Source organism: Molossus molossus, unplaced genomic scaffold (genome assembly GCF_014108415.1).
Source record: "Molossus molossus isolate mMolMol1 unplaced genomic scaffold, mMolMol1.p scaffold_m16_p_8, whole genome shotgun sequence".
NCBI classification, from domain to species: Eukaryota; Metazoa; Chordata; class Mammalia; order Chiroptera; family Molossidae; genus Molossus; species Molossus molossus.
Window position 1 is genome coordinate 63,027,580 of NW_023425402.1, and position 27,545 is coordinate 63,055,124.

General features: G+C 40.3%; 1 protein-coding gene across 1 annotated transcript in view; it reads left to right on the forward strand.

The window, feature by feature from the left end:
- MDN1 (midasin AAA ATPase 1) overlaps positions 1–27,545 on the forward strand; it is a 156,996-nt gene that overhangs the window by 14,502 nt on the left and 114,949 nt on the right. Inside the window, exons 2-11 of the mRNA XM_036247864.1 lie at positions 2,064–2,290; positions 6,057–6,281; positions 6,797–6,904; positions 6,985–7,177; positions 10,078–10,320; positions 10,555–10,686; positions 14,708–14,811; positions 17,219–17,333; positions 22,179–22,372; positions 23,223–23,304. Coding sequence (XP_036103757.1) covers positions 2,064–2,290; positions 6,057–6,281; positions 6,797–6,904; positions 6,985–7,177; positions 10,078–10,320; positions 10,555–10,686; positions 14,708–14,811; positions 17,219–17,333; positions 22,179–22,372; positions 23,223–23,304 — 1,623 coding nt within the window. The remainder of the gene's footprint in view (positions 1–2,063; positions 2,291–6,056; positions 6,282–6,796; positions 6,905–6,984; positions 7,178–10,077; positions 10,321–10,554; positions 10,687–14,707; positions 14,812–17,218; positions 17,334–22,178; positions 22,373–23,222; positions 23,305–27,545) is intronic.

The following is a 27,545-nucleotide window of genomic DNA, read 5'->3' on the forward strand; positions in this document are numbered from 1 at the left end:
CCGTAGTTGTAGGACTTCCATTCAGCTTGATTTCAGGTGGCTTTGAATTCTGGTTGTTCTGTAGTTTAGCTGTAACTTTGATGTAACTTTGATTTGGTTGTGGGAGGAAGTGATACAGCGTTTACCTATACCACCATCTTGACCGGAAGTAACAGAACTAATATTGATAGAACTTATTGCAAGATAACATTCTTTTCCCATTAGTACTTTGTTCAAAATTAGGTGTTCTTATGAAGAGAATGGCTAATAATTTGGGAGACTTTGCAACTCAGGTGTAAGGTGACCTCTTCTTTTCAGAGTGATAACTTTGGAAAAAATTATGTTTTTGCATATGATATTTAGGTTATGTTCAAGCTGCACTTTTTTTTAAAGACTTTTTTTTTTTTTTATCCTCACCCGAGGACATTTTTTTGTTCAGATAGAGTGGGAGGGAGGGAGAGGAAGAGAGAGAGAGAGAGAAACATTGATGTGAAGGGACACATTGAGTGGCTGCCACCCACACGACCAACCAGGGCCACGGACAAACTGCAACCGAGGTATGTGCCCTTAGCGGGAACCGAACCTGGGTCTCTCTGTACCGCAGGCCGACGCTCCAATCGCTGAGCCAAACCGGCCAGGGCTTTTTTAAGATTTTTAAAATTGATTTTTAGAGAGAGGAAAGGTGGGAAGAGAAATATCAGTGTGAGAGTGATACATCAGCACACCCCTCACCAGGGATGGAGCCTGCAGTCTGGTCACGTGCCCTGACCTAGAATCAAACTAGCAACCTTTTAGTGCATGGGATGACGCCTAACTAACTGTGCCCCACCGGCCAGAGCAAAAGCTGCACTCTTTTTTTTTAAATTCTTTTTTCCCTCTTGATTTTAGAGGGAGAGAGAGAGAGAAGCATCAATGAGAGAGAACATTGATTGGCTGCCTCCTGCATGCCCCCCACTGGGGATTTGGCCCACAGCTGGGGCATGTGCTCTGCCCGGGAATCGAACTGGCAACCTCTTGGTGCATATGTCGACGCTTAGCCACTGAGCCACACCGGCCACGGCAAAAGCTGTACTCTTAACTGTTTAGTGTGAAAATCCTTAGGATAAATTTATAGTATTGGACTTACTGAGTCAGGTGGTATGTTGCTTTGTGCGGCAGTAAGGGCTGTACACTCCTACATACTCACTAGCAATATGAGACCTTTTATACACTTGACAGTTTTCTTATTATGCTTATGGGCATCTGAACCCTGGCACTAGAATTTTGTGGTTTATTTTATCTTACATATCAAAGTATGTTTGTGTACTTTGGATCTAGTCTGCTTATTTATCAGAGGCTGGAGCCTTTATTAGGGATAGCCTTATTTATTTCCAAGAATTAATTTCTTTCTTTTTTATTTTTACTTGTGGTGGTGCCCAGGAATTGATTTCTTAATCTCTTTCCTTTCCTCAAGAGAGTTGGCAGTTTTGCATATTAATTGCAGTTATTAAATTATTTTGTATTCATTTAATTCCTGTATTTTCCTTTAAGAGCAAAGAAGTTTGGGGAAACACTGGATTCCTTGGGAGATTTTTGCGACCCTGAACATAGATTATTTTTCAAGAAGCTGTGTAGCATTTTACATGGAATCGGTATCAGTCCTTTTACCTCAAACCTCAGTGGATTTATGCTTATTTGTAATAGCCTTTTAAATGAACTCTAATCCTCTGTTGTAAAAACCCCCCCACTGTGGGTTTTTTGTTTAGGTTTGTTTTTAATTGATTCTAGACAGAGGAAGAAAGAGAGAAACATTCATGTGAGAGAAAAACATTGATTGGTTACCTCCTACACGTGCCTGGACTGTGGATTGAACCGAATATGTGCCCTAACCAGAAATTGAACCCACCACCTTTTGGTGTACAGGACAGCACTCCAACCAATGGAACTACCCGTCCAGGGCATCCCCCACTATGTTTGATAAGATAAACTCACTTATGAATTCTGGAAATTGGTTATTTTGATTTTAAGCTAGAGCTCTTTGCTCTTCTGCAGCAATGCAAACAAATATTGTTTAGCTAGATCTTTTGTTTTGGCTTTTCTTTCAGGTGTGGACACCTCAAGATCGCCAGTGTATCCTGAATAACTTAGCACAATTACTTCTGGATAAGGACTACACTGTGCTGATTGGCCGCCAGCTGCGCCCTATCCTCTTGGATTTGCTGGAAAGGAATGCTGAAGCCATTAAAGCTGGAGGCCAAGTCAACCACGATCTGCACGAACGACTCTGTGTCTCAATGAGCAAACTCATTGGTAGCCATCCTGATGTCCTCCCGTGAGTAACGGTTTCTTCACCTTTCTCTTTGAGGGGGTAGAACCTGGTCTCTCCTGGGAATTGAGTCTGAGCTGAGGATAGAAGAGGAAAAATACAGAAAGGAAACAATTGTAGAGAATCCATTTATCCAGCTCAGTTTTGGTGACCATTTACTAGGTTTCTTTTAAGTCTTGACCATCAAGAAAGAAAAATGGCCAAGATATGTCCCTTGCCCTAAAGGGTCAAATCATCTGGCAAGACATATATATAAGGCATATTTAAATGAGTTTTAGCATCTACTTCAGATGGATGAGATTTGTTGCTTGCTGAAATAGCTGAAGGGCGTGGGTTAGAAGAGCCTTGGGATCCTGATTAGCTTTCAATAAATCTGTCCAATATGGTAAGAAGTTGTATTAGAACTGGATTCTAATATATTTCTCTTTTAGCCTGCTCCATTTCATCATTTCTTAGACAACATGGTAATTCCCCCCACTCCCAGGAGGTTACCGTATTGATGTGAACTTATTGCATAATACATTATAGCTCAGAACTGGGCTCAGCAAACCTCCTGCCGTAGCTTCTGAAGTATCTAGGGCTACAGACACATGCCACAACACATGGCCTTCTCTTTTAAATTGATAGCAAAATATAGTTTGTGTGGAATAGCCAAAAGAGGCAGGAAAATGAGTGTCAAGGGTTTTTTGACTTGAGAAGATAAAGAACTTTTACTCTAAACATGAGTAATGTTGTTCTTTGTACTAATGAGAGCATCTCTGAATCCATCTCTTATGTATTAGTCTTCATCAACACAATAAGTACACTTGGCTTTCTTGGAAGTATGATTTCTAGTCTGGTCCTTGAATGAAGGAATCAGAAATGAAGGCTTGGAGGAAACCGTAATTTTTATGAGGTTTTTTTTTTTTCTAAAAGGGGAGGGAAAAATAGGCCTAGTTTAATGAAACTAGAAAATATGTAGCAATGTAAAGAACAGCATCATATGTGGTAATCAGGAACATATGGTATGGGTTGATTGAGGACTCAGATTATGGCCTCACTTGGTTATCATTTAGGTGTACTTGACCGTGGTACTATTTCACAAGGTGTGCTAGTCAGTCCTTTAGAATTGGCACGTGGGTAACTCGAACCCCAAATTTTTGTAAGGCTTTATGGTAGAGTGCTTCTAGAATCATTAAAATGATAGATTAGCTACATCTGGTCTCCCATCAGCTTCAGATTTTATGTTATTAAATGAATGTGAGGCATATCCCTACTTTCCCTTATTTATATTTTGCCAAGGCAGTATATTTTTATTTTTTATTTATGCTCCTACTTTGTCCAAAATAATATAATGCAGCTTACAGTGGTGCTCATGATAGTTTTTTTTCTTTTGTTTATTTTTAAATTATTCCATGTGTAAATGATGAGTCAGTGCATGATGTGTGGTGAACTATAGGTAGTGATGTGGAGTGGGATTTCGAGTTCTCGTTTTTTTTTTTTAATCCTCACCCAAGGACATTTTTGCATTTATCTTCAGATAGAGCAGGAGGGAGAGAAAGGAAAAGAGAGAGAGAAACATCGATGTGAGATACATGGACTGGTCGCCACCCACACAACCCCTATTGAGGCCAGGGACAAACTGCAACCGAGGTGCGTGCCCTTTGCGGAACCGAACCAGTGACTCTGTTCCTCAGGCCTACGCTCTAACCGCTGAGCCAAACCAGGCAGGGCCACAATAGTCTTAACGAGTCATTCTTTTTTTCTCTTGCTTAAGCCAATTGTTCATTACTCCCCCTCCTCCCACTCCACTTTACTGAGAGATGATTGATGTATAACATTGTGTAAATTTAATATAGTGTGGTTATTTGATGCATGTATATATTGTAGAATTTTTACCACAATAAGGTTAGTTAAGTCCTTCACCTCACATTATTACCATTTTGTTGTTATTCTTTGTTCATTACCATTTTTGCATATAGAATTCTTGAACACATTTTTTTTTACCCTTTGCCAAATTCTTTGTCAGGATGCTGTGAGAATACTTTAGTCTGTTAGCGCTTTCTTTTTTTCTTTTTTTTTTTTTTTAATCCTCACTCGAGGACATTTTTACATTTTTTATTCAGATATAGCGGGAGGGAGAGAGGAAGAGAGAGAGAGAGAAACATCGATGTGAAAGGGACACATCGAGTGGCTGCCATTCGCACCACCCAACCAGGACCGGGGACAAACTGCAACTGAGGTTCATGCCCTTAGCGGGAACCAGACCCTGGTCTCTCTGGACTGCAGGCGGATGCTCTAACCGCTGAGCCAAACCGGCCAGGGCTATTTTTCTTTTCTTTATTGATTTTAGAGCGAGAGGAAGGGAGAGGGAGAGAGAGATAGGAACATCAATGAGAGGGAACATCGATTGATCGCCGCCTCCTGCATGCCCCCCCATGCATGCCCGCCACTGGGGATCGGGCTCACAACCTGGGCATGTGCCCTGACCGGGAATTGAACTGGCGACCTCTTGGTGCATGGGTCAACGCTCAACCACTGAGCCACACCGGCTGGGCTTCTTTGTCTCTTTTAACAGTTTTTGATTGACGTCTATCTTGTTTGGTATTAATGTAGCCACCCCTGCTCCCTTTTGATTTCCATTTGGATGGAATGAAAAAAATGTGTTTTTTTAAATTCTCATCCAAGTACATGCTTTTATTGATTTTTGAGAGAGAGGAAGGAAGAGGGAGACAGAGGGAAACATCAATGTGAGAGCCTCCCACACACACTCTGACTTGGGATCAAACCTGCAGCCTGGGTATGTGTCTTGACTGGGAATGGGTCTAAGACCTTTTGGTGTATAGGACAATGCTCCAACCAACTGAGTTTGGGCTGGAATTTGTTGTTGTTAATCCTCACCTGAAGGTATTTTTCCACTGATTTTTAGATAGAGTGGAAGGGAGGGAGAGAGAGACATCCATTTTTTGCCTCCTGCCTGGGGATAAAACTTGCAACCCAGTCATATGCCTTTGACGGGGAATTGAACCCAAAGGCCAATGCTCCAACCACTGAGCCAAACCAGCCAGGGCTGGAATTTTTTTTTTCTTCACTTTCAACCTGTGTGTCCTTATCTTCAGACTGAGTTTCTTATAGATTGCATATAGTTTGAGGTTTTTAAAAATATGTTCAACCAATCTGTCTTTTGATTGAAAGTTTAAACCATTTACATTTAAAGTAATACTGATAGGGAATGACTTACTATTGCTCTTTTGGTTAATTGTTTTTTTTATGTCTTGTAGCTTTTTGTCATTCTTTTCCAATCTTACTCCTTTTTGTTTCATGAGCATCTCCTATTCATCTTTTAAGATGCAACCAAGGTGTCTGTTCTCAACTTCTACAGGTTCAGTTGAATCTTTTTGTGTGTGTGCCTCTCATTGTTTCTGTAAGTGGCTGTCTTCTTTACTAGATAGCAAGTTCCTCAAGGAAAGTATCTCTCTGGTTTTGTATACCCAGGATTTAACAGTGTCTGGCTCATAGTGAGAAGTCAAAATGTTTGTTGAAATGAGTGAATTTTTAGTAGTAAACACTTGGAAAATAGGTGCCCTTGGTATTTGTATTCTCTCAGATATCTCATGCAACAATTCTGGTTCCTGAACTTGAACAGTTATAATCTCAGAACTAGATGGCTTTAGCATCTGTCTCTGTTCTCTGACCCTTGAGAGTTCCTGTTATGTTCTGTTGTCCTGTCTCAAAGTGGAGATATATACACTGATATCCTCACTAGCAAATGAAAACAACTCTCTTTTTGAAGGTTTGCTCTGAGATATTTCAAGGACACTTCTCCAGTCTTTCAAAGACTCTTCCTAGAGAGTTCAGATGCTAATCCAGTCCGCTATGGGCGCAGGCGGATGAAGCTCCGGGACTTAATGGAAGCAGCCTACAAGTTTTTGCAGCAAGAGCAGTCTGTGTTCCGGGAGCTCTGGGATTGGAGTGTGTGTGTTCCCCTTCTCAGAAGCCATGACACCTTGGTCCGCTGGTACGTAGCTGTTGGATTTTTCCTATGCTTCTAGAGTGGGGATGGTAGAGGGAGAATAGAATTGTGTGCATAAGGAGGGAAAGGAAACCATCCCTTTCCTTAATCGTATCACATCAGAGAAAAATTAGATGATATGAGTGGAGTTTTACCTTTTTCATGTTTGTCAATTCATTATGCCTGATTTGTATTTTCTACTCTTAAATGTGTTATATTAATTCTATGAGATTTCCTTTTCTAGTATTCAGTTGGCTAGCACATTTTCTTTATTCTTTAGAACAAATTTTTTTATTATTTTTTTTGCCAAAGACCATTTAGATATTTATAACATTCATGGGCCCTACAAAATTATCAACTTAAAAATTAGCCTGCTATATTTGGTCAGGCTAATTTGGTGAGGTGTGTGATGTTCGCTGGTGTTGATTTCATAGGCCTTATATGGCCCACGGGCCAGACACTCCCAAACCATGCTAGAATTAACCTAAGGTCCTGACTTTATATACTTTGATTTTCTGCAGGTACACAGCCCATTGTCTTGCTGTGGTAACTTGTATGAATGAAGAGCACAAGTTATCATTTCTTAAGAAGATTTTTAATAGTGAGGAACTGATCCATTTCAGGTTGAGGTAAGCAGGCACATTTCTGGAGATCCTGATGTGGCTTTATTCTGGATTAAAGTTATTGATGAGATCCTCATTTCACTCAGGTTATTAGAAGAGGCCCAGCTGCAGGACTTGGAGAAGGCATTGGTTTTGGCCAATCCGGAAGCTTCCTTGTGGCATAAGGAGAAGGAGCTGCAGTACTTACAGGGACACCTTGTTTCAGCTGACCTCTCCTCCAGGGTGACTGCTGTCTGCGGTGTGGTGCTGCCTGGGCAGCCGCCAGCCTCTGGAGAGCAGGTGTGTTGGCATCAGTGTGCCCCCTTCCCCCTCCTATACACCTGTAACACAGCCAAATTGCTATTCTATTTACAGAAAATAGATTAAGAGTAATTTACTCAGAGCACTTCTCTCTGATTTTCCCTTTGTCCCTATTTAATGTTGAATTAGAAACTGTAACAATGCGTTTGTAATGCTCCTAACTTTAGCAAGCTCTTCCATATATCCTCTCATTTACTTGCTACAATAACTGTGAGGTTGGGTGGCATGTGTTGTATATTATGTTTATGTAAAACAAGGACAGAGTGTCTTGCCCAGAGACCCTTGGGCTGCACTTTGGCTGACACAGGGTTAGGCCCAGGTCTAAATCCCAGCCACCTCTATCAGAATTTTCTCTTTGTTGTGGGAGAGGCTGGTATCTGTAGAGAACTTCCCCCTGCCATATGAAATGACTTTTCTAAGAATGTGGCTCCAGACCACACTTTAGAAAGTCTTATAGTTCATCATTGGCTTCCATAATCTGGAACCATTAGGAGCCAGTCTGTTTTCTGTTTCCCTCACAGCAGTCTTTAATCGGTTGTCACTTTGGTGAGACCCACCCAGTTTTCTTCTTGGAATGAGTCCTGGGTTGTTCCTTGTACCATCGGTTTCTCATTAGGTAGTATAATTTTTTTAAAAATTAAAGTACAATATATATACATAAAAGCACAAGTGTTAAATATTCATTTCGGTAATTATTCAGAAACCGAATATATCTGTAACCAGCACTAATATACCAACACTTCCAAAGCTTCTGTGTTTCCCTCTAAGACACCCCCACAACCCCTCCCACTCTCTTTAAATAGATTATGTTTGGAGCATTACAATTTTAATATAGGGAAGGATTCTGGTTAGGGGCGCAGGTTTGGTGTTGGGTAGCAGTGGCAGAACACTGGGGCAGAGTGCAGAATGGTGGTGCTATGGCCCAGCCCACCTGCTAAGTTGCTGGAGTAATAGTCCTTCAGAAAGTTGCAAATAGCTTTCAGCCCTGAATCTTATTTTGTCCTCATATAACTTTAGAGGACTAGCCATGTTTGAGAAGTTATTATTCCTTAGAAGTTAATAATCATTCTACATTTCCAGGAGATCATTTTCCCTGTGTTATGTTAGGTGCATTATTATTTAAACTTTTTTTTTTTTTTTTTTGGTACGTGCCCCTAGCGGAAACCGAACCCAGGACTCTCTGGTCTGCAGGCCGACGCTCCAACCGTGAGCCAAACCAGCCAGGGCTATATAAACATTTTTTAAAATTGTGGTAAATTTCAATTAAAAAAAAAAGCCTGGCCAGTATAGTTCAGTGGATTGAGCATTCTCCCATGAACTGAGAGGTCCCTGTTAGATTCCTGGTCAGAGCAGAGGCCCAGGTTGTGGGCTCGGTCCCCAGTAGGGGGTGTGCAGGAGGCAGGTGATTGATGTTTCTCTCTTTCTCCCAAAAATCAATTAAAAAAACTTATTTAAAACATGTTGGTAAAATACACATAACACTAACCATCTTAAACACTTTTCAGTGTGGCCCTGACCAATTTGGCTCAGCAGTTAGAGCATCGACCAGCAGACTGAAGGGTTGCGGATTTGATTCCCAGTCAAGGGCACATACCTGGGTTGCAGGTTCAATCTCCAGCCCTGGTGGGGGTTGTGTAGGAGGCAACCAATCGATTTGTCTCTCTCACATTGATGTATTTCTCTCTCTCACTCTCGCTCTCGCTCTCTGTCTCGCTCCCTTTCCCTCTCCCTTCCTCTTCCTCCCTCCCTCTTTTCCTCTCTCTCTCTCCCTCCCTCCCTTCCACTCTATCTAGAAAATCAGTGGAAAAATATCCTTGGGTGAGGATTAACCACAACAAAAAACTTTTCAGTGTACGCGTCAGTAGTGTTAGGTACATTCACATTGTTGTGCAAACAAGCTCCAAAACGTTTTCATCTTACAAAACTGAAATTCTGTACCTGTTAAAAACATTGGGTACATTATTTCATTATTTTTAACTTTTTGTTATGGAAAATGTCAAACACATTCCAAAGTAGAAACAGTGGTATAATGAACCACTATGTACCTACCTATCACTCATCTTCAATAATTATAAATTTGTGATCAATTACTTTTCACTTATATTTCTGCACACTTTGCTCACACATTATTTTTAAAGCAACTCCCAGATTTTACATCATTTCATAATTAAATACTTTATATGTAAAATAAAAGTAGTTAACCCCATATTCTTATTATACCTGAAAACTTTTAATAATTTTATAAAATATACATTTAGTGTCTTAGAAATGTATTGTTTGTATTCTTTTCTTTCTTTTTTTTAATTGATATTTTAGAAAGAGGAAGAGGGGAGAGAGAGAAAGAGGAAGGAAGGAAGAAAGAAAGATGCGAGAGAGAAACATTGATCAGCTGCCTCCTGCATACATTCTGACTGAGAATCGGCCTGAAACTTGGTCATGTGCCCTGACCAGGACTTCTTGGTGCATGGGTTGATGTTCAACCACTGAGCCACACCGGCTGGGCTTGTGTGCATTCTTAATTGTAGATACGAAATCCTAGAATATGGCGAGAGGAGGGAAACAAAATAATTGAGTAGTGGTTTGCCTGAATCCTGTGTGTCAGTTTTTTTGGCTTCTTAAACTTTGGGAGACTTTTTCTTCAATTTGTTAATAATTTTTTTCCCCTTTCTCCCCCCAAGGCAGGGGTTGAGGGAGGAAGAAAGAAAAAAAAAAATCAGATCCTTACTTTGGATAACATTCTGTTATTATATTTCTGGTACTACTAATTTATTGGCAGAGGTTTATATAAAGGTCAGTGGAAGCATTGTCAAATTAACCTTTGCCTTTTGCAGAAAAGACTCATTCTTGACATGCTTTTTATTTCTCACTTGCCTCCTTAGGCTAGTAATAGAAGTTCTTCACGTGAACAGGAGCTGGCCTTTAGGTCTTACGTGCTGGTTGAGTCAGTCTGCAAAAATCTTCAGACCCTGGCTATGGCAGTGGCTTCTCAGAATGCTGTATTGTTGGAAGGACCAATAGGATGCGGCAAAACTTCCTTAGTTGAACATTTAGCTGCGATGACAGGTAGAAGGAAGCCCCCTGAGCTTCTCAAAGTCCAGCTTGGAGATCAGACTGACAGTAAGGTAATTAAGAAATAGCAAGTTTTGGTGGGTTAGCAATGCTTATAACTGTTTGCATTAAAATACTGTTTTTGCTAAGGAACTATGAGAATCATTATTGGTTTTTCATAACTGATGGGACGAAGCTCTAACATCCTCAAGTGCTGCTTATATCCCTATAGAAGTTTAATGGAATTAAAGGATATAGCAGTGGCACCTCAGATGTGTGATTTGAGTAATTCTGTCCTCTTTCTGCAGATGCTGTTGGGAATGTATCGCTGCACAGATGTCCCAGGAGAGTTTGTGTGGCAGCCTGGCACCCTAACACAGGCAGCCACAAAGGGACACTGGATCCTACTGGAGGATATTGACTATGCCCCCTTAGATGTGGTATGTGGTTTCACTAATTTCCTGTCTTTGAAGAGCATTTTGTTAGTGACTCTAGGGAATGATTTAAAATAGGCATTCGATTAGAGATCTGTTGTAAGAAAATTGTTCATGGTTACCCACCTAATTTGGTTTGAGGTCTTTGATTACTTGGGTGGTTATTTGTTTGATAAACAATTGATAGAATTCTGCGTGTACTGTTTTCTTTAGTAGTTGAATAAGTGACCAGTTTCACAGAAGTTTTTTTCCTTAAGTCGAATATGTGGCCAATTTCACAGCCTTTCCATGAGTAGGCCCTGTGGGAAAAATCTTACCTCTGTCACAGATACACTGAGAACTGTAAGACCCTGCTTCCCAGTTATGGCATCTGCAGAGCCGTGGGCTGAGGATAGATGAAGGATTAGATTATATATTAAGAGTATGCTTGTCTTTGTTCCACTAAGGAAAATATATTGGATGTATATTTTTGTTTTAAAAAGATCACTGTTGTATGTGTATACAATTTAGCTATGGAGTCAGTCTGTATTTCCTCTGTATTATGTAAACTGTGACCAGAAAAACATATGCAAATGAAAAATTCTTTCTTTGGACAGATTTTTCTGAGATTGGTTTTAATTTTCTTTTAACCTTAACTCTATAGTTACCTGCATATGGACTTTTCCCTCTTGGATATGAGAAAAACGAGAGAGGGAGTGGGAAGAAGCGGGGTGTGTAGAAGAAGGAGGGATAAGGAGAGGGTGGAGAGGGTTTCGGGTGATATGAAGGGGAAAGGGTAGGTATAAGTGCATGTGTCTTATAATTATTGTAGTGTCTGAAGATGAGGTAAAAATGTAATGGCATTACTGGCCTAGGCAGGGCCTCATTTTGATCATCATGTTTTAGGGTCTTAACTCTCAGTTTTATAGGGCTGGGACTCATTTTTCTTAATCAGCAAAGGCTGGTTCCTCCCAATGACACTTAAAAATGAAACAGAATTATAAACCACCAGGCCAGTTTAAAAGTATTTGTTGAGACTTTTCCCTTTCTAGTGCTTTCTTTCCTGGGCATTTTTTTCAGATATCAGGGTACCTGGGAAGTCATTTGGACTATGGACAGTGGAATTAGAGCCCAAGAGGGTAGATGAACATGAATGATACTCCATCCATGTCATAATAGAGCCTAGGGATTGTCACTGTCTCACAGCCGAGTACATCTTTGATGACTAAGCCCACATTCAAGGACAAATTGACGAATTTTGTCTTGGTCTGCTTTTGTTAGTGTCTGATAAAGGTCAGAACATTCCTGTACTTTGAATTCCATTTTGTGCAGGTCATTTCACTTCTGTTGATACATTTGTTTTCAGAAGGTGTGTTTGTGCAGTTGATTATATTTAAACATAATTATCATTTTAGTGAAGTTGTGTTTACTTAAAAACATACTCGGATTCCTTGATTATTATTTTGTTCTCAGAACTTCTCAGCCAAGATTTTTTTTTTATCCTCACCAGAGGACAGTTTTTTGTTTTTGTTTTGCATTTATCTTCAGATAGAGTGGGAGGGAGAGAAGGAGGAAGTGAGAGAGAGAAACATCGATGTGAGAGAGACACATTGAGTGGTTGCCACCCACATGACCCCAAACGGGGCCAAACTGCAACTGAGGTACTTGCCCTTAGCGGAAACCAAACCCCCGGGACTTTCTGGTCTGTGGGCCGAAGCTCTAACCGTTGAACCAAACCGGCCACGGCTCAGCTAAGATTTTAAGGCAGCTTTTACAGATCTCCATCAGGATGTTGTGGTTTTTTTTGTTTGTTTGTTTTTAGTTTTAGTTTCAAGTTTTGGAGTTATCTTGGAGGTGCCCCTGTGTTATTTTGGATGTTCAGCTCCTGGCCATGTATGAAACAATAAAAACTATGTCTGGTTTGGCTCTTTGTTTTTTTTCTTTTCAAACTTCCCCTATAAACTCACATCCCCGCCCTGGCCGGTTTGGCTCAGCGATTAGAGCGTTGGCCTGCGGTCCTGAGAGACCTGGGTTCAGTTCCCGCTAAGGGCACGTACCTCGGTTGCAGTTTGTCCCCAGCCCTGGTCGGTTTTGCGGGTGGCAACCACTCGATGTGTCCCTTCACGTCGATGTTTCTCTCTCTCTCTCTGTTTCTCTCTCTCCCTTCCATTCTACCAGAACAGAGAATGGAAAAATGTCCTCGGGTGAGGATAAAAATAAAAAAATAAAATAAACTCACGTCCCTTAGATCCTTATGTGTAGTCCACACTTTTCTTTAAAAATCTCTACTTGGATTTTCCTTAACCATTGTAAGTTCAAGTTGTCGAAAATGGAATGTGTCTGCTCTTTCTCAAAACAGCCTTTTCTGTCACATAGTTACAAAGCCAGAAGGTGGATGTCTCCCTCTTCTAGTCTCTCATTCAGTCTTATATTACTTAGACTTTTTCCTTATCTCCATGTTCTGTTCTCTACTGTCCCACTGCCTTAGCTCAGGGCTTCTTCTTTCTTTACTTTCTTCCTTACCTTTCTTACCTGGCTGGTGTTCTTTTTTACCTCTTTTGCTCCAGGCTAACTCTTTTTAGTTTACCTTTTATATTGTTTCACAGTTGGTTTCCTTATTTATCTTCACCTGAGGACATTTTTTTTCCATTTTTTGTTCAGTTAGAGTGGGAGGGAGAGAGAGGAAGAGAGAGAAACATCGACGTGAAAGGGACACATCGAGTGGTTGCCACCCGCACGACCATCCATGGCTGGGGACAAACTGCAACCGAGGTACATGCCCTTAGCGGTAACCGAACCCGGGTCTCTCTGGACCGCAGGCAGACGCTCTAACCGCAGGGGCCACAGTTGGTTTCCTAAAATAAAAAAATGTAATTTTTTTTTGGTTAATCCTCTCCCGAGGATTTTTTTTTTTTTTTTTTTTTTTAAATAGGGTGGAAGGGATGGAGGGAAGGGGAGAGAGAAACATTGATGTGAGAGAGACACATTGGTTGCCTCCTGCATGACCCCGATTAGGGTCGGAATTCGAACTCGATTCCCTTTGGTCCGCAGACTAATGTTCTGACCATTGAGCCAAACTAGTCAGTGCAAAAAAAAAAAAGAAAAGGTAATTTTTTCCTCTGGCCAAAATACTCTCAATAGCTTTCATGAAAAAACTCAAATTTCACCCTGGCCGGTTTGGCTTAGCTGTTGGAGCATTGGCTCACGGACCAGAGAGTTCCAGGTTCAGTTCCCGCTGACGGCGTGTACCTCGGTTGCAGTTTGTCCTTGGTCCCGGTTGGGGTCATGTGGGTGGCAACCACTTGATGTGTCTCTCTCGCATTGATGTTTTTCTCTCTCTCTCTTCTTCCCTCTCTCTCTCCTGCTCTATCTGAAGATAAATGAAAAAAAAAAAAAAAAAAAGTCCTCGGGTGAGGATAAAAAAAAACAAACTCAAATTTCTTAGCTCAGCACAGAAGGCCTTTTTTTTATCTGGCTCTAAGCCTGTATTTTCCACTACTTCATATGTACGTTCTGTGCTAACCATAATATAATCTGTTCATGTAATACTCTTAGGCATATACATTTTTATCCATTTGAAAACTTTGCTTGGAGTATACGTGCCATTTCTCTCCCTCCAAACCTGGCTAATTCCTGCTCATATTTTAAGGCTTAGTGAATGTCATTACCTCTGGGATGGCTTCACTCTGATTTACAGCCACCCTCTCTCTTCACACACCACTTTGTATATCCCCGGGGCCACACTGCTCGAGATGTGTGGTGCTCTGCATGGCTGTCTCCCATTAGACGCCAGGCTGTAAGGCCAGTCATGTCTGGATTTTGAGTATCTTGCTTGGTTCTCGTCCATAGTAGGCCCTCAGGGAATGTTGAAAAAATAACTAGTTCTGCTGGAGTGTGGGTGGTTCAGCCTTTCTCACCTGCCTTTTGCTCTCACTTCATGCTATGAGAACTGGGGTTTCTTTCAAGAATGTATTTATTATTTGGAGAAAGGGTGGTTTTGTTTTTGTTACTTGTGTTTTAGCTTTATCAGTGGGGTTTTGTTATTTAGGTTTCTGTACTGATCCCTCTCTTGGAGAATGGCGAGCTCTTAATTCCTGGCCGAGGTGACTGTCTAAAAGCGGCTCCTGGATTTCAGTTCTTTGCGACCAGAAGGTATGTTGCATTAACCCTTCTATTCCCACTCTGGAGCCTCTTCCTCAAAAGTCTGTATGTAAGAATGCTGAATCCAAAAAAAGTCCTGGAATAGAGTTCTCTGGGTGGACTTTAAGTATTTGGAACTGATGACAGAGCCAACCTTCTCATTCCTGACTACTATTTTTTTTTTAATCTTCACCTGAGGATATGTTTTTATTGATTTGAGAGAGAGAGAGAGAGAAACGATGTGAGAGAGAGACATTGATCGGTTGGCTCCTGTATGCTCTTTGACCAGGATCAAATGTGTAACCTAGGTGTGTACCCTGACTAGGAATAGAACAATGCTCCAACTAACTGATCCCCTAGCCAGGGCTCATTTCTGATTACTTTAAGTGGAGATAAAATAAAGGGTTTTTTCCCACTTAAAAATTATCCAGTTAAAAAAAACTTGTATCTTCTTTTCATGTTTTCAAAAATTATCAGAGGTAGGACTGTTGTCTGATAGTCCTGGGTTTGAGTCCTGAAGCTGATACTTTGAACCTATGTGTACCTTGTTTGGTTATAATGGGGCTAATAATACCTACTTTACAACTTAACGTAAATTGTAAAGATTAACTGAAATGACTTGCATTGAAGACCTGTCACATAGTAAGTGCCCAACTAATGGTTAGCCATGATGATGGTGATAATGACATACGATTTTAAGCAGTTAAAAAATTTAATTGAGCCCTAGCCGGTTTGGCTCAGCGGTTAGAGCGTCGGCCTGCGGTCCTGAGAGACCCGGGTTCGGTTCCCGCTAAGGGCGCGTACCTCGGTTGCAGTTTGTCCCTGGCCCTGGTCGGTTGTGCGGGTGGCAGCCACTCGATGTGTCCCTTTCACATCGATGTTTCTCTCTCTCTCTGTTCCTCTCTCTCCCTCCCACTCTACCTGAGCAAAAAAATGGAAAAATGTCCTCGGGTGAGGATAAAAAAAAAAAAAAACTTAATTGAATATAAGCATCAACAAAGGAATGAAACCTAAGCAAACTTGGAATATGTTCCTATCTACAGTTTATAAAAACACAAAGGCAGTGGTTTATTTTTATTTTTTTAATCCTCACCGGAGGATATTTTTCCATTGATCCTTCAGACAGAATGGGATGGAGGGAGGGAGGGAAAAAGAGAGAGAGAGAGAGAGAAACATCGATGTGAGAGAGACACATCAATTGGCTGCCTTCCGCAGGACCCTGACCAGGACCAGGGACCAAACCGCACCAAGGTACGTGCCCTTGACTGGAATTGAACCTGTGACTCTTTGGTCCACGTGATGACACTCTAACCGCTGAGCCAAACTGGCCAAGGCGGCAGTGGTTTATTTCTTGCTGCTAGTCTATACTTGTACAGGTTTTAAAATTCCCAACAGTGAAACTAATGTCACATTATATTTACTGATTATATTAGTGTTTATTATACCTCAGTGAATATTCACTCCCAGATGGAATATAGCACTGACTTAACAGTTCTCAAGGAAGACCTTGCTAGGCCCTGTTAATATTAATTGACCCTGATTTTATTTACAGAGATAGTGAAGTTCTCTATCAGAAAGTCCTGGGACATCATCATTCTTAGCTCTGCCATTTGTCGTCATAGTTGAGTGAGCCAGGGACGTTATTCTCCTTCTCTTCCTCTGTGTTAGGAGTAAAGAAGGGCATGATACCCTCAGGACAGTTGTGAGGATTAAATTAAATGGCTTTGGTGTTAAGTATGTGGTTTGCCCAGAATATTCATAAAAGATATGAATATTTTATGAATATTCTCTGAAATTTTTAATAATTTGGGGTATGTAACTTTTGGTAATAAGCAGTGAACTTTAATGCTGTAGGTCTTTCTGTTTCCTGAAGTTATGTCTTAAGGAAGAGAAACGTGTTGTTGAGATCAAAATACCTAATAGAATGCTCTTCAGTGACTTGAAATAACTTGATTAAAACTCTATTACTCCCCCTTGGGAAAAGAGTCAAAGTTGGGTCATTTGGCAGCCTTTCATTTGTTACCTGCTTTAGAAGCCCGATATAGTGGTATCTAGCACCAGAAAGGACGTAAGTTTTATTCATATATAAAATAATGTCTAGCAAGAGATAGCCAGAGTCGTAATTCAAGATTAAAATTGGGAGTTTTGTCCTGGCCAGTTTGCCTCAGCATTGTCGTCCTGCGGACCAAAGGGTTACAGGTTTGATTCTTGGTCAAGGGCACATACCTGGGTTCCATCCATGGCCCTGGTTGGGGTTGTGCAGGGGTCGGCTGATCAGTGTCTGTCTGTCTCTTCCCCCACCCCCACTCTCTCTAGAAACAAATGGAAAAAGTATCCTTGGGTGAAGATTAACAACAACAAAAATAAATAAATAAAATTGGGAGTTTTGTGTGACTCTGTTTTTTATTTTGAAATACAGACTCTTGAGCTGTGGAGGGAATTGGTATCGACCACTAAATAGTCATGCTACTCTGCTAGACAAACATTGGACCAAAATTCACCTGGATAACATGGATAAGACAGAACTGAATGAGGTATGTAGTTATTAGAAAGTATTGATGCTCTTGCCCTGGCCGGTTTGGCTCAGCGGTTACAGCATTGGCCTGCGGTCCGGGGAGACCTGGGTTCGGTTCCCGCTAAGGGCATGTACCTCGGTTACAGTTTGTCCCCGGCCCTGGTTGGTCGTGTGGGTGGCAGCCACTCGATGTGTCCCTTTCACATCGATGTTTCTCTCTCTCTCTCTCTCTCTCTTCCTCTCTCTCCCTCCCACTCTATCTGAACAAAAAAATGGAAAAATGTCCTCAGGTGAGGATTAAAAAAAAAAGAAAGTATTGTTGCTCTTTTTCTTTACTTTTTATTATTAAAAGTTCTACACTTAATGTGTAGAGGAAATAGTATCATGAATCCCCAAAATACCAACCCAATGTGCTAACAGTTTATGTGCTAACATTTTACTGTATTCATCTAGTGTTTTTTATTTGCAAATATATTTTTTAATACTTAATTGATTTTAGAGAGAGAGGAAGGGAAAGGGAGAGAGAGAGAGAGAGAGAAACATCAATGAAAGAGAACATCTAGTGGCTGCCTCCTGCATGCTCCACACTGGGATTGGCCCACAACCTGGGCATGTGCCCTGACCAGGAATCGAACCAGCAACCTCTTGGTGCATGGGTTGACACTCAGCCACTGAATCACACTGGCTGGGCTTGCTAATGTATTTGAAATCAAACCCCATAACATTTTATCCCCACAATTTTAAGGTTATTTAATTAAATTAATTAATTAATTTTTTTGTGGTATGTGCCCCTAGCAGGAACCGAACCTGGGACTCTCTGGTCTGCAGGCCAACGCTCAGCCACGAGCCAAACTGTCCAGGGCAGGTTATTTTAATATATAACCACAATAACATTATTATACCAAATAAAAACAGTAATTCTTGGTACCATTTAATTCTCAGATTATATGTTTTCCCTCTGTTGTCCCCAAAGGACTTTTTTACTAAGTTGATTTGTAACTTAATATATTTTATACTTAATAACACACATTTTGATTTGGATATTAATGAAAATTGAGATGAGTTACTTTATACATTGATTCACTTTGTAGTGTCACTGGTTGTCCTTGATCATTAAGAGGTACTTCACTTTACTCTGCAAACTCCTCACCTCCCTTTGTATCTATGTCTTCTCTTGGAAAGCTTCCCATTCCTTAGCTCTCCATCTTGTAGAGTGGCGAATAAAGCATTGTCAGTGATTATTTAGGCTTTGGAGGTGGGGTACTTTGCTCTTTCTTAGTGTTAGTTTTTAGATAAATTAGTGGCACAAGACATCTGATATTTTATCTAGCATTTTAGGTGTTTATTAGGGTTTTCAGGATATTTAGTTCACAAAAAACTGGGAAAAGCTTGTCAAGGTAATCTCTAAGCCTTGCTTTGCCAGTGTGATTTTACAACTCTGTAGCCTACTTTGCACTTGTGAGTTACTTATCTCACTCTAGTTCCCATGTGTATTTCTGTGTCTGATAACTCTTTCTTTCCTCGTCTTGCTGCCCTCAACTATAAGCTACTCCAGTAACTTACCTTTGTGTCTCCACCATCCACTCAGTGCCTGGCATTTTCTAAATGTTTGTTGTATGGCTCTGTCATAATGCAGCTCTTTCTTTTGCAATTATTGATGTTTAAATGTTCAGTTTTCAGACTTAAGTTTCAGTCTTTTCTATAAAGGAGAGGACTGAAGTTCACATTTAGGTGTAATTTATTGGAGATTAAGAGGATAAAAACATTTGACAGTTATTATTTCTTTAGTTTTAGTATTTATACTTTAAGTTCAGGCCAAAGCTTATCTTTTTGTTCCTGTCGTGCATAACAGTGAGTCACTCTGCTCATAGGAATTAAATAGGAACATTTACCTCCTCACTTCAGTGACATATGTCATATTTAGATAGTTGATTTTGAGAAGCTCACTTGTTATTTTTAAGCTTCTAGACTTGCTAATAAATCCTAATAACACTCTCCTGAGTAAATGACTAGTGGTAAAATCCTGTGTGTATTACTTAGGAAATAAAATCTCCAGGAACCTCATTTCTGTTGCTCTCAACCCCAGTAATCCTGTGCGCAGAAAGATTTTTTTACTTCTTGCTGAAATAATCAAATTATACTTTTAAAAAACGAGCTATTTATGTGGTACTATCTCATAACTAGTGTGTGCCAGGAATTCACCCCTGGCAGTTTCTCACATGTTGTCTCTCCCATACACCTTGCATGTGCCCAGATGTCTAAAGTGCTGGGGCCTTAGATGGCCTGCTTTCTCTGCTGGCCTTGCCCACTCAACAGCCACTGGTGACCTCTGCCAGGTATATCTCCTGCTCCATGAAACCTTCCTGTGTCTCCCAAGCAGGGATGACTTTTTGTGTTGTAGGCTTGAATTGCTTGCATATCTTCTTATGCCAGATGGAATAACTTAAGGGTGGGCTCCATTCCTTGACTTGTTTGTTTCCCTTTTCCTGTAACAGTACCCTACTATAAAGTAGTCGGTATTTAATAAATGCTTATCAAAGGAATGAAACTCCAAAATGTACATCATTTGATAATTAGAACTATATGTCAGATTAGTTTATTAAATATTATGTTTAAAATTTTTTTATTTGTGATAATAACAAAGAAAATATATTTTTTGGCTAAGGTAGAAAATGATACCTTATGTATCAATGTATGTTGGTGGATACATACAGATCTTTTTTTTTTTTAATCCTCACCCCGAGGATATTTTTCTATTTATGTTCAGATAGAGTGGGAGGGACAAAAAGAGAGGGAGAAACATTGATGTAAGAAAGAGACATCAACTGGTTGCCTTCTGCACAACCCCAACCAGGGCCGGGGATGAACCGCAACCAAGGTACGTGCCCTTGGCCGGAATTGAATCCGCAAGTCTTTAGCCTGCCGGCTGACATTCTACTGCTGAGCCAAACCGGCCAGGACTACATACAGATCTATTTTATTCAGAATTTTTATCCCAAATAGCTGAGTTTTTACTGAAGTATTAAAACTTGATGAAGTTTTTTTTCCCAACGTAAAAATAGCTTTTTTTCACCCTGATCATAAATATATATACTTATATAACAAAATTACTACTCAGCAGTAAAAAGGAATGAACTGCTGATACATACAGAGGTGTCTGAATAAATCTCAAAAACATGCTGAATAAAAAAACCTGAACTATACACCATGTCCTGTATGATTCCATAAAAAGACAGACCTAAAAAAAACCATAAGGATTGGAATCAGATTCATGATTCCCAGGATCAGGGGTTGAGGGAAAGATTGATTATGAATGGGGCATGAGGAAACTTTGTTTTAGGGGTGATAGAAATAGTTTATGTGCTTTGGCCGGTTTGGCTCAGCAGTTAGAGCATTGATCCGCGGACCAATGAGTCATGATTCTGGTCAAGGGCACCTACCTCAGTTGCGGTTCGTCCTGTGCTGGAGGCAACCAGTTGATGTGTCTCTCTCACATTGATGTTTCTCTCTCGCTTCTCCCACTCTATCTGATGATAACAGAAAAATATTCTTGGGTGAAGACTAAAAAAAATAAATAAATAATAGAAATTGTTTGATTTGTTATGACCAAGATCATAAATATGTAACCAATTTTATAGGTATTCCCTCCATACACAAAAATGTATATTCTGTATTTGAAAGATCCATGTGTGTAACCATTAAATTGCATCATTTAATTTTAATCCATCTGAAGTATATTTTCAGCAATATTTGTTGTAAAATCCTCCAATAAAACAAGATATGAAGAAATCTATGAGATCGACTACTTGATGATTTTTAATATATACAAAATATGTGGATATTTCATATATAAATTGGAATCATAATTTCCTTCTTTTCAGGCTAAATTAAATGAATTGGATGGCAGTATTTTTAATATATATGTGATATTTTTCTTCTCAAATAGATTTGACTGGACAATTTTATGTTATAAAACCTTGGAATCAATATTATGAGCACCAAGCATTTATACTGCAAGAAATTCTCATTAGTTATCAAAGTGAATAGGACAAGATATTTTGCTTTTAAAGTTTTATTGTCTGCTTTTTAAAGATCAGCTCCTTTTTATCAGTACTTAATACTACCTCCCTTTACTGTAGTCTGATTTTAAAAGGTTATTTTTTCTTTCCAATTGACTGCTTTTAATTTGCTTTTGGCTGAGAAATGACACAACAAATCTTACTAGAATTATATTTACAATTAGAGTAAAAAGTACTTGCAGGATTATTCAGTGAGTAAATTTCTGGAATTTGGATATATATGTTGCTTGAGAGACCTTTTTCTCATCTGGCTTCTACACCCTAAGTTTTGTTATTCTTGATGAGATTGCTGGACAGCTGAGTTCTGGGTAGGAAGAAATTTAGGGTCTTTGAGGGGGATGGGGCTCTGGTTAAGGGCAGAAGATTTTATACTTGGTAAAGATGACCAATATCATAGAGATATATATATACATTTTTTGGTTGACTAGTGTCAGGGACAGTTTACATGTGCTTTTATTTTATTTTATTTTATTTTATTTTTTTAATCCTCATCCGAGGACATTTTTCCATTTTTTGTTCAGATAGAGTGGGAGGGAGAGAGAGAGAGAGAGAGAGACATCGACGTGAAAGGGACACATCAAGGGGTTGCCACCCACACGACCCAACCAGAGCCGGGAACAAACTGCAACTGAGGTACATGCCCTCAGCGGGAGCCGAACCCGGGTATCTCTGGACCGCAGGCCAACACTCTAACCGCTTAGCCAAACCGGCCAGGGCTACATGTGCTTTTAAAAATCAGTGTGTCTACTGCTAAGTTTTCTTTGCTTTTTTTCTTCTCCTGTCAGGTTCTTCAGAACAGATACCCCAGCCTGTTGGCAGCAACTGACCACCTGCTTGACATTTACATCCAGCTTACTGGAGAGAAACATCAGTCTTGGAGTGATAGTTCTGTTGGATGTGAACAGGCACCTCAGGAAGTTTCAGAAGCCAGAAGAGAAAACAAAAGACTAAGCCTTGAGGGAAGAGAATTGTCTCTAAGGTACTGGCCTAAACACACTTGTGAGTTGATGTTTTGAACTTCTTCCCTTAGAATTTCTTACCAGCTAGAACGAAATGCTTATGAGAGGTCAGGTTTGAAATTAGACTTCTGGGCTGCTTCATGGTGTCAGATCCGTTTTTTAGGTCTGTAGTCATCGATTAGGAAGACTTATAAAGGTTAATGTTAATTTTGCTTTGAAAATTAACTTTTAAAGCCAAAGTTGGGAATAGTTACTGACAATTCTTCTACTGGATATCCTTTTGTGACACTTGCAGACTTTTTTTTTTTTATCCTCACCCGAGGACATTTTTTTGTTTTTGTTCAAGTAGAGTGGGAGGGAGAGAGTGGGAGAGAGAGAGAAAGAAAGAAACATCGACGTGAAAGGGACATGTCGAGTGGTTGCCACCCGCATGACCCAACCAGGGCCTGGGACAAACTGCAACTGAGGTACATGCCCTTAGCGGGAACCGAACCCGGGTCTCTCTGGACCGCAGGCCGGCGCTCTAACCACTGAGCCAAACTGGCCAGGTTGACACTTGCAGTCCTAAATAAGACCCTTGGATTTTGCTGCGTATAGAGAGTTCTGTGCATTTTCTCTTTGTTCTCCGTGGTTGACTTGTCCTTTGAGAAATGAGAATTAGAAATGGACAATGCCTCTTAGTTTGCTCTGAGGGTTACTCCCTCCCCTGCTATCTTATCTGGATGGATGGGGAGAAATGAGTAATAGGTCACATCAACAGAAAAAAGGAGAAACTTCATTGTCATGTGACCCCGGACTTAGGTGGACCAAATAAACTGATGCCTTTGATATCTTTAGCCTATGATCTTTTCTTAACTTTTTTTTTTTAAGGGATCTACTGAATTGGTGTAATAGGATTGCTCATAGCTTTGATAGTCTGTCTTCATCAGCATCATTAAATATTTTTCAAGAGGTAAGGTACAGTCTTCTTGCTTGTTTTCTCAGGCTGTTGATTTTCATTTTTATTTTCTGTCTCTTGACTGCTATCAGAGTTTTTCTTTTGTGTAGGTACTACGTATTATCCTTAGCTAGTTAAAACGGAACTAATATTGCCTTAAAATTAATTGGACATAATAAATGTTTTGTGGGGTTTTTTGTTGTTGTTAATCCTCACCTGAGGATATTTTTTCCATTGATTTTTTTTTTTTCCCCTCCATAGTGGAAGGGAGCAGTGAGAGGAGGGAAGAGAGAGAGAGAAACAAACATCCATATGAGAGAGAGACATTGATTGGTTGCCTCCTCCACAAGCCCTGACCAGGGCTGAGGATTGAATCTGCAACCCAGACATGTGCCCTTGATTGGGAATCGAACCCATGTCCATTTTGGTACTCAGGCCCATCAATGCTCTGACCACTGATCCACACTGGCCAGCGTTGTTTCATACTTTTTTTTTTGTTAATCCTCACCCAACAATATTTTTCTACTGAATTCTAGATAGATTTGGGAGGGAGGAAGGGAGAGAGAACTATTGATGTCAGAGAGACACACTGATTGGCTGCCTCCCATACTACCCCAACCAGGGCCAAGGATTGAACCTGCAACCAAGGTATGTGCCCTTGACCAGGAATCAAATCCACAACCTTTTGGTCTGTGGGCCAACTCTAACTGCTGAGCCAAACCGACAAGAGCTGTTTTTTACTTTTAAAATAAAACTGTAGTATTGGTAGGAGTCCACTTTATCTTCGTTAGTCTCTATTTTAGGATGTTGTGCATTTGTATATAAAACCACTTTATTGAGATGTAATTAATTTACCATTTTCAGATGTATAAGTGTTCAGTGTCTTTTAATATATTCACTAATTATGCAGCCATTACCACTATCTAATTTTGGAACAACTTCATCACCCCAAAAAGAAACTTTATACCCATTATTCATTATCCCTATTTTCCCTTCTCTGTAACCCCTGCCAATCACCTGTCTACCTTCTGTCTATAGATTTGCTGAGTCTGAACATTTCATATAAATGGAATCATACAATATATGACCTTTTGTTTCTGGCTTTTATTTAATTAATTAATTTATTTATTTTTTATTTTTTTTATGAATTTTTATTTATTTTTTTGTTACAGATATTTTACCTTTTTACCCATTGGCACCCCCCACCCCACCCCACCCTCCATATTTAATTTATTTTTTATCCTCACTTGACATTTTTCCATTTTTTGTTCAGATTGAGTGGGAGGGAGGCAGAGAGAGAGGGGGAGAGAGGGAGAGAGAGAAACATCGACGTGAAATGTACACATCAAGTGGCTGCCACCCGCATGACCCAACCAGGGCCGGGGCCAAACTGCAACTGAGATATGTGCCCTTAGTGGGAACTGAACCTGGTCTCTCTGACAGCAGGCCAATGCTCTAACCACTGAGCCAAACCAGCCAGGGCTGTTTCTGGCTTTTTTATTCAGCATATTCTCAGTTAATTCACGTTGAATGTAGCATGAGTCAGTACTGTGTACTGTTGAAAATGGAAAAATACAGGAGAACAAAATGTTAAAATATATTCCCCTATCTAGGAATTCACCAGCACTGTTAAAACCTTAGTGTATCTTCCAGATCTTTTTCTATGTGTATAGGCTTAAGAACTCTTACTGTATCTGAGTCCTCCCTTTAAGGACACTACTACCATGTTAAAGACATCAGGTCAGTTGTTTTGCAGAATGTTCCACCTTCTGGCTTTATCTGGTTGTTTATTCATTGCTCTGACATCAATTGGTGTTCTCTAATTGAGTCCAGTTCTGATGCTGACTACCTGGATTAGTGTAGACCCCATTGGTTCAAGGGCTCAGTGCTCCACAAGACTGCCCCCACTTCAGACCCCAGCTGCAACTATCAGGGGCTACCCACACTTGTGACCTACCAGTTATAAATTCAGGTCTTATGACCTTCTCAGTAATGGACTCACAGAACTCATTGAAAGAACAATATAGTACAGGTTAATCTTCACCTGAGGATATTTTTCCATTGATTTTTTAAATTTATTTTTTTAAGATGATTTTTTAGAGAAAGGGGAAGAGAGAGATAGAAACATTGATGAGAAAGAACATTGGTTGGCCGCCTCCTGCATGTCCCCCACTGGGGATCTGGCCCATAACCCAGCCATATTCCCTGACCAGGAATTGAACCGGCGACCTCTTGGTGCATGGATCGACCCTCAACCACTGAGCCACACAGGCAGGGCTCCATTGATTTTTTAGATAGAGTGAAAGTGAAGGAGGGAGAGACAGAAATTTCAATGTGAAAGAGACATGACCTCCCACATGTCCCTAACCAGAGCCAGGGACCGAACCTACAACCCCAGGTACATGCCCTTGACCAGTAATTGAACCCGAGACCCTTCTCTGTGAGAGTCGAAGCTCTAACTGCTGAGCCATACTGACCAAAGCACAGGTTACAGTTTTAATATGAAAGGTATAATGCAACAATAGTCAAATGGAAGAGATGCATAGGACAAAGTCTTATGGGTCCTAGGCACAGGAGCTTCAGTTCTTGTGGAGTCAGGTGTGCCACCTTCCTGGTGAATCATTATGTCCTGGTTTCTCTAAGCTTTGAATGTCTAGTTTTTTGTTTTTTTTTATATCCTTACCTGAGGATGTTTCTCTGTTTATCTTCAGATAGAGTGGGAGGGAGGGGATGAGAGAGAGAGAGAGGGAGAGAGAGAGAGAGACATCAAATAGTTGCCTCCCACACGACCCTGACCAGGGCCGGAGACCGAACTGCAACCAAGGTGCGTACCCTTGACGATAATCAAACTCGAGACTCTTTGGTCCACGGGCCGATGCTCTAAAAGCTGAGCCAAACAGGCCAGAGTGGATGTCCAGTATTTTATTGGGGTCTTATTATGTCATTGGCCATGTGATTGAAGTCAGTCTCCAGCCCCTCTCCTCTTTCCAAGGGTTGGGAGTGGAGCTTAAAGTTTCAACCCTCCAATCAGATGTTGGTCTTATTGGCCTGGCCAACTTCATCCTTAAACTATTAAAGGGCCCATCCAGAGTCAGCTTGTTTAGCATAATAAACTCTGGTATGGTTCAGAGGAAATCTAGTGAATAACAAAAGACATGGATTTTCAAGCTCTGTGCCAGGAATTAGGTACAAAAACCAGATAAATTCTCTTAAATGCTCTTGGGAAGTTTATTGATATAATATACTTGGTGATGGCACAACCAAATACAGTAAGTCCTCACATAATGTCATTAATATGTTTTTGGAAACTGCAACTAAAAGCAAAGTGATAGAAAAGGAAACCAGTTTTACCATAGGCTGATTGATATAAACGAGTTAAGTTCCTATGGCATACACATACTTCTAAATAAAGACCTCAGACATTTCTAATATTAAACACTGAAATAAGTGTGAGCTATACATACATTTAAGAAAGAGTAATAAAAACAAGTAAGGTAATTATTTTTTAACCCACTTATTCTAGTTCAGGGTCATAGCTGGCTTCTCCCAGCAGCTCGGGGCAAGACAAGACCCAATACTGGATAGGGTGCCCTCCCATGACAGGGTACATGCGCGCGCGCGCGCGCGCGCACACACACACACACACAGACTCAGTTTACTAACATGCATATCTTAGGGATGTGGGCGAAAACCACAATACCAGGAGAAAATCTACATAGTTGAGGAAAATGTGCAAATCACACAGTGGCTCGGGCCAGAATCAGTTCTTTTTTCTCATCAATGTAATAAAGTGATGTTGAAGAAAATTATATTACTTGGGGATCTGCTACATTTTTTTTATTTTACCTTACCCCTGGTATCCTTTTCTTTGTCATTTTATTTGTCTTTCCTTAAATAGAAGTTTAACGGAGTGCTTGAGGTATTCAAATTCAACTGTTTTGTGGATAGAATCCATTTTTGATGAGATATGTACTTTATATTTCATTACATCAGAAGATACATACCTGGTTGGTCTATCGGTAGTTGGTAAGGTTGAGTACTGAGTTAAAGTAAGGCAATGTGATCCCTTTATCGACCACCAGGAGTTTCCCTTTACAGCTAGAAAGTAATGTTTTGGTGTTACTTCCACTGTCTGAGAGTCAGTTCCCCCATAGGTCATATACCTGATGATCAATACATAATTGCTATTTTTACTTGAATGAAGCTTTTCTGTTTTTTTTCCCTAATTAACCAGTGTGTTGATAGTAAAGCCTTCA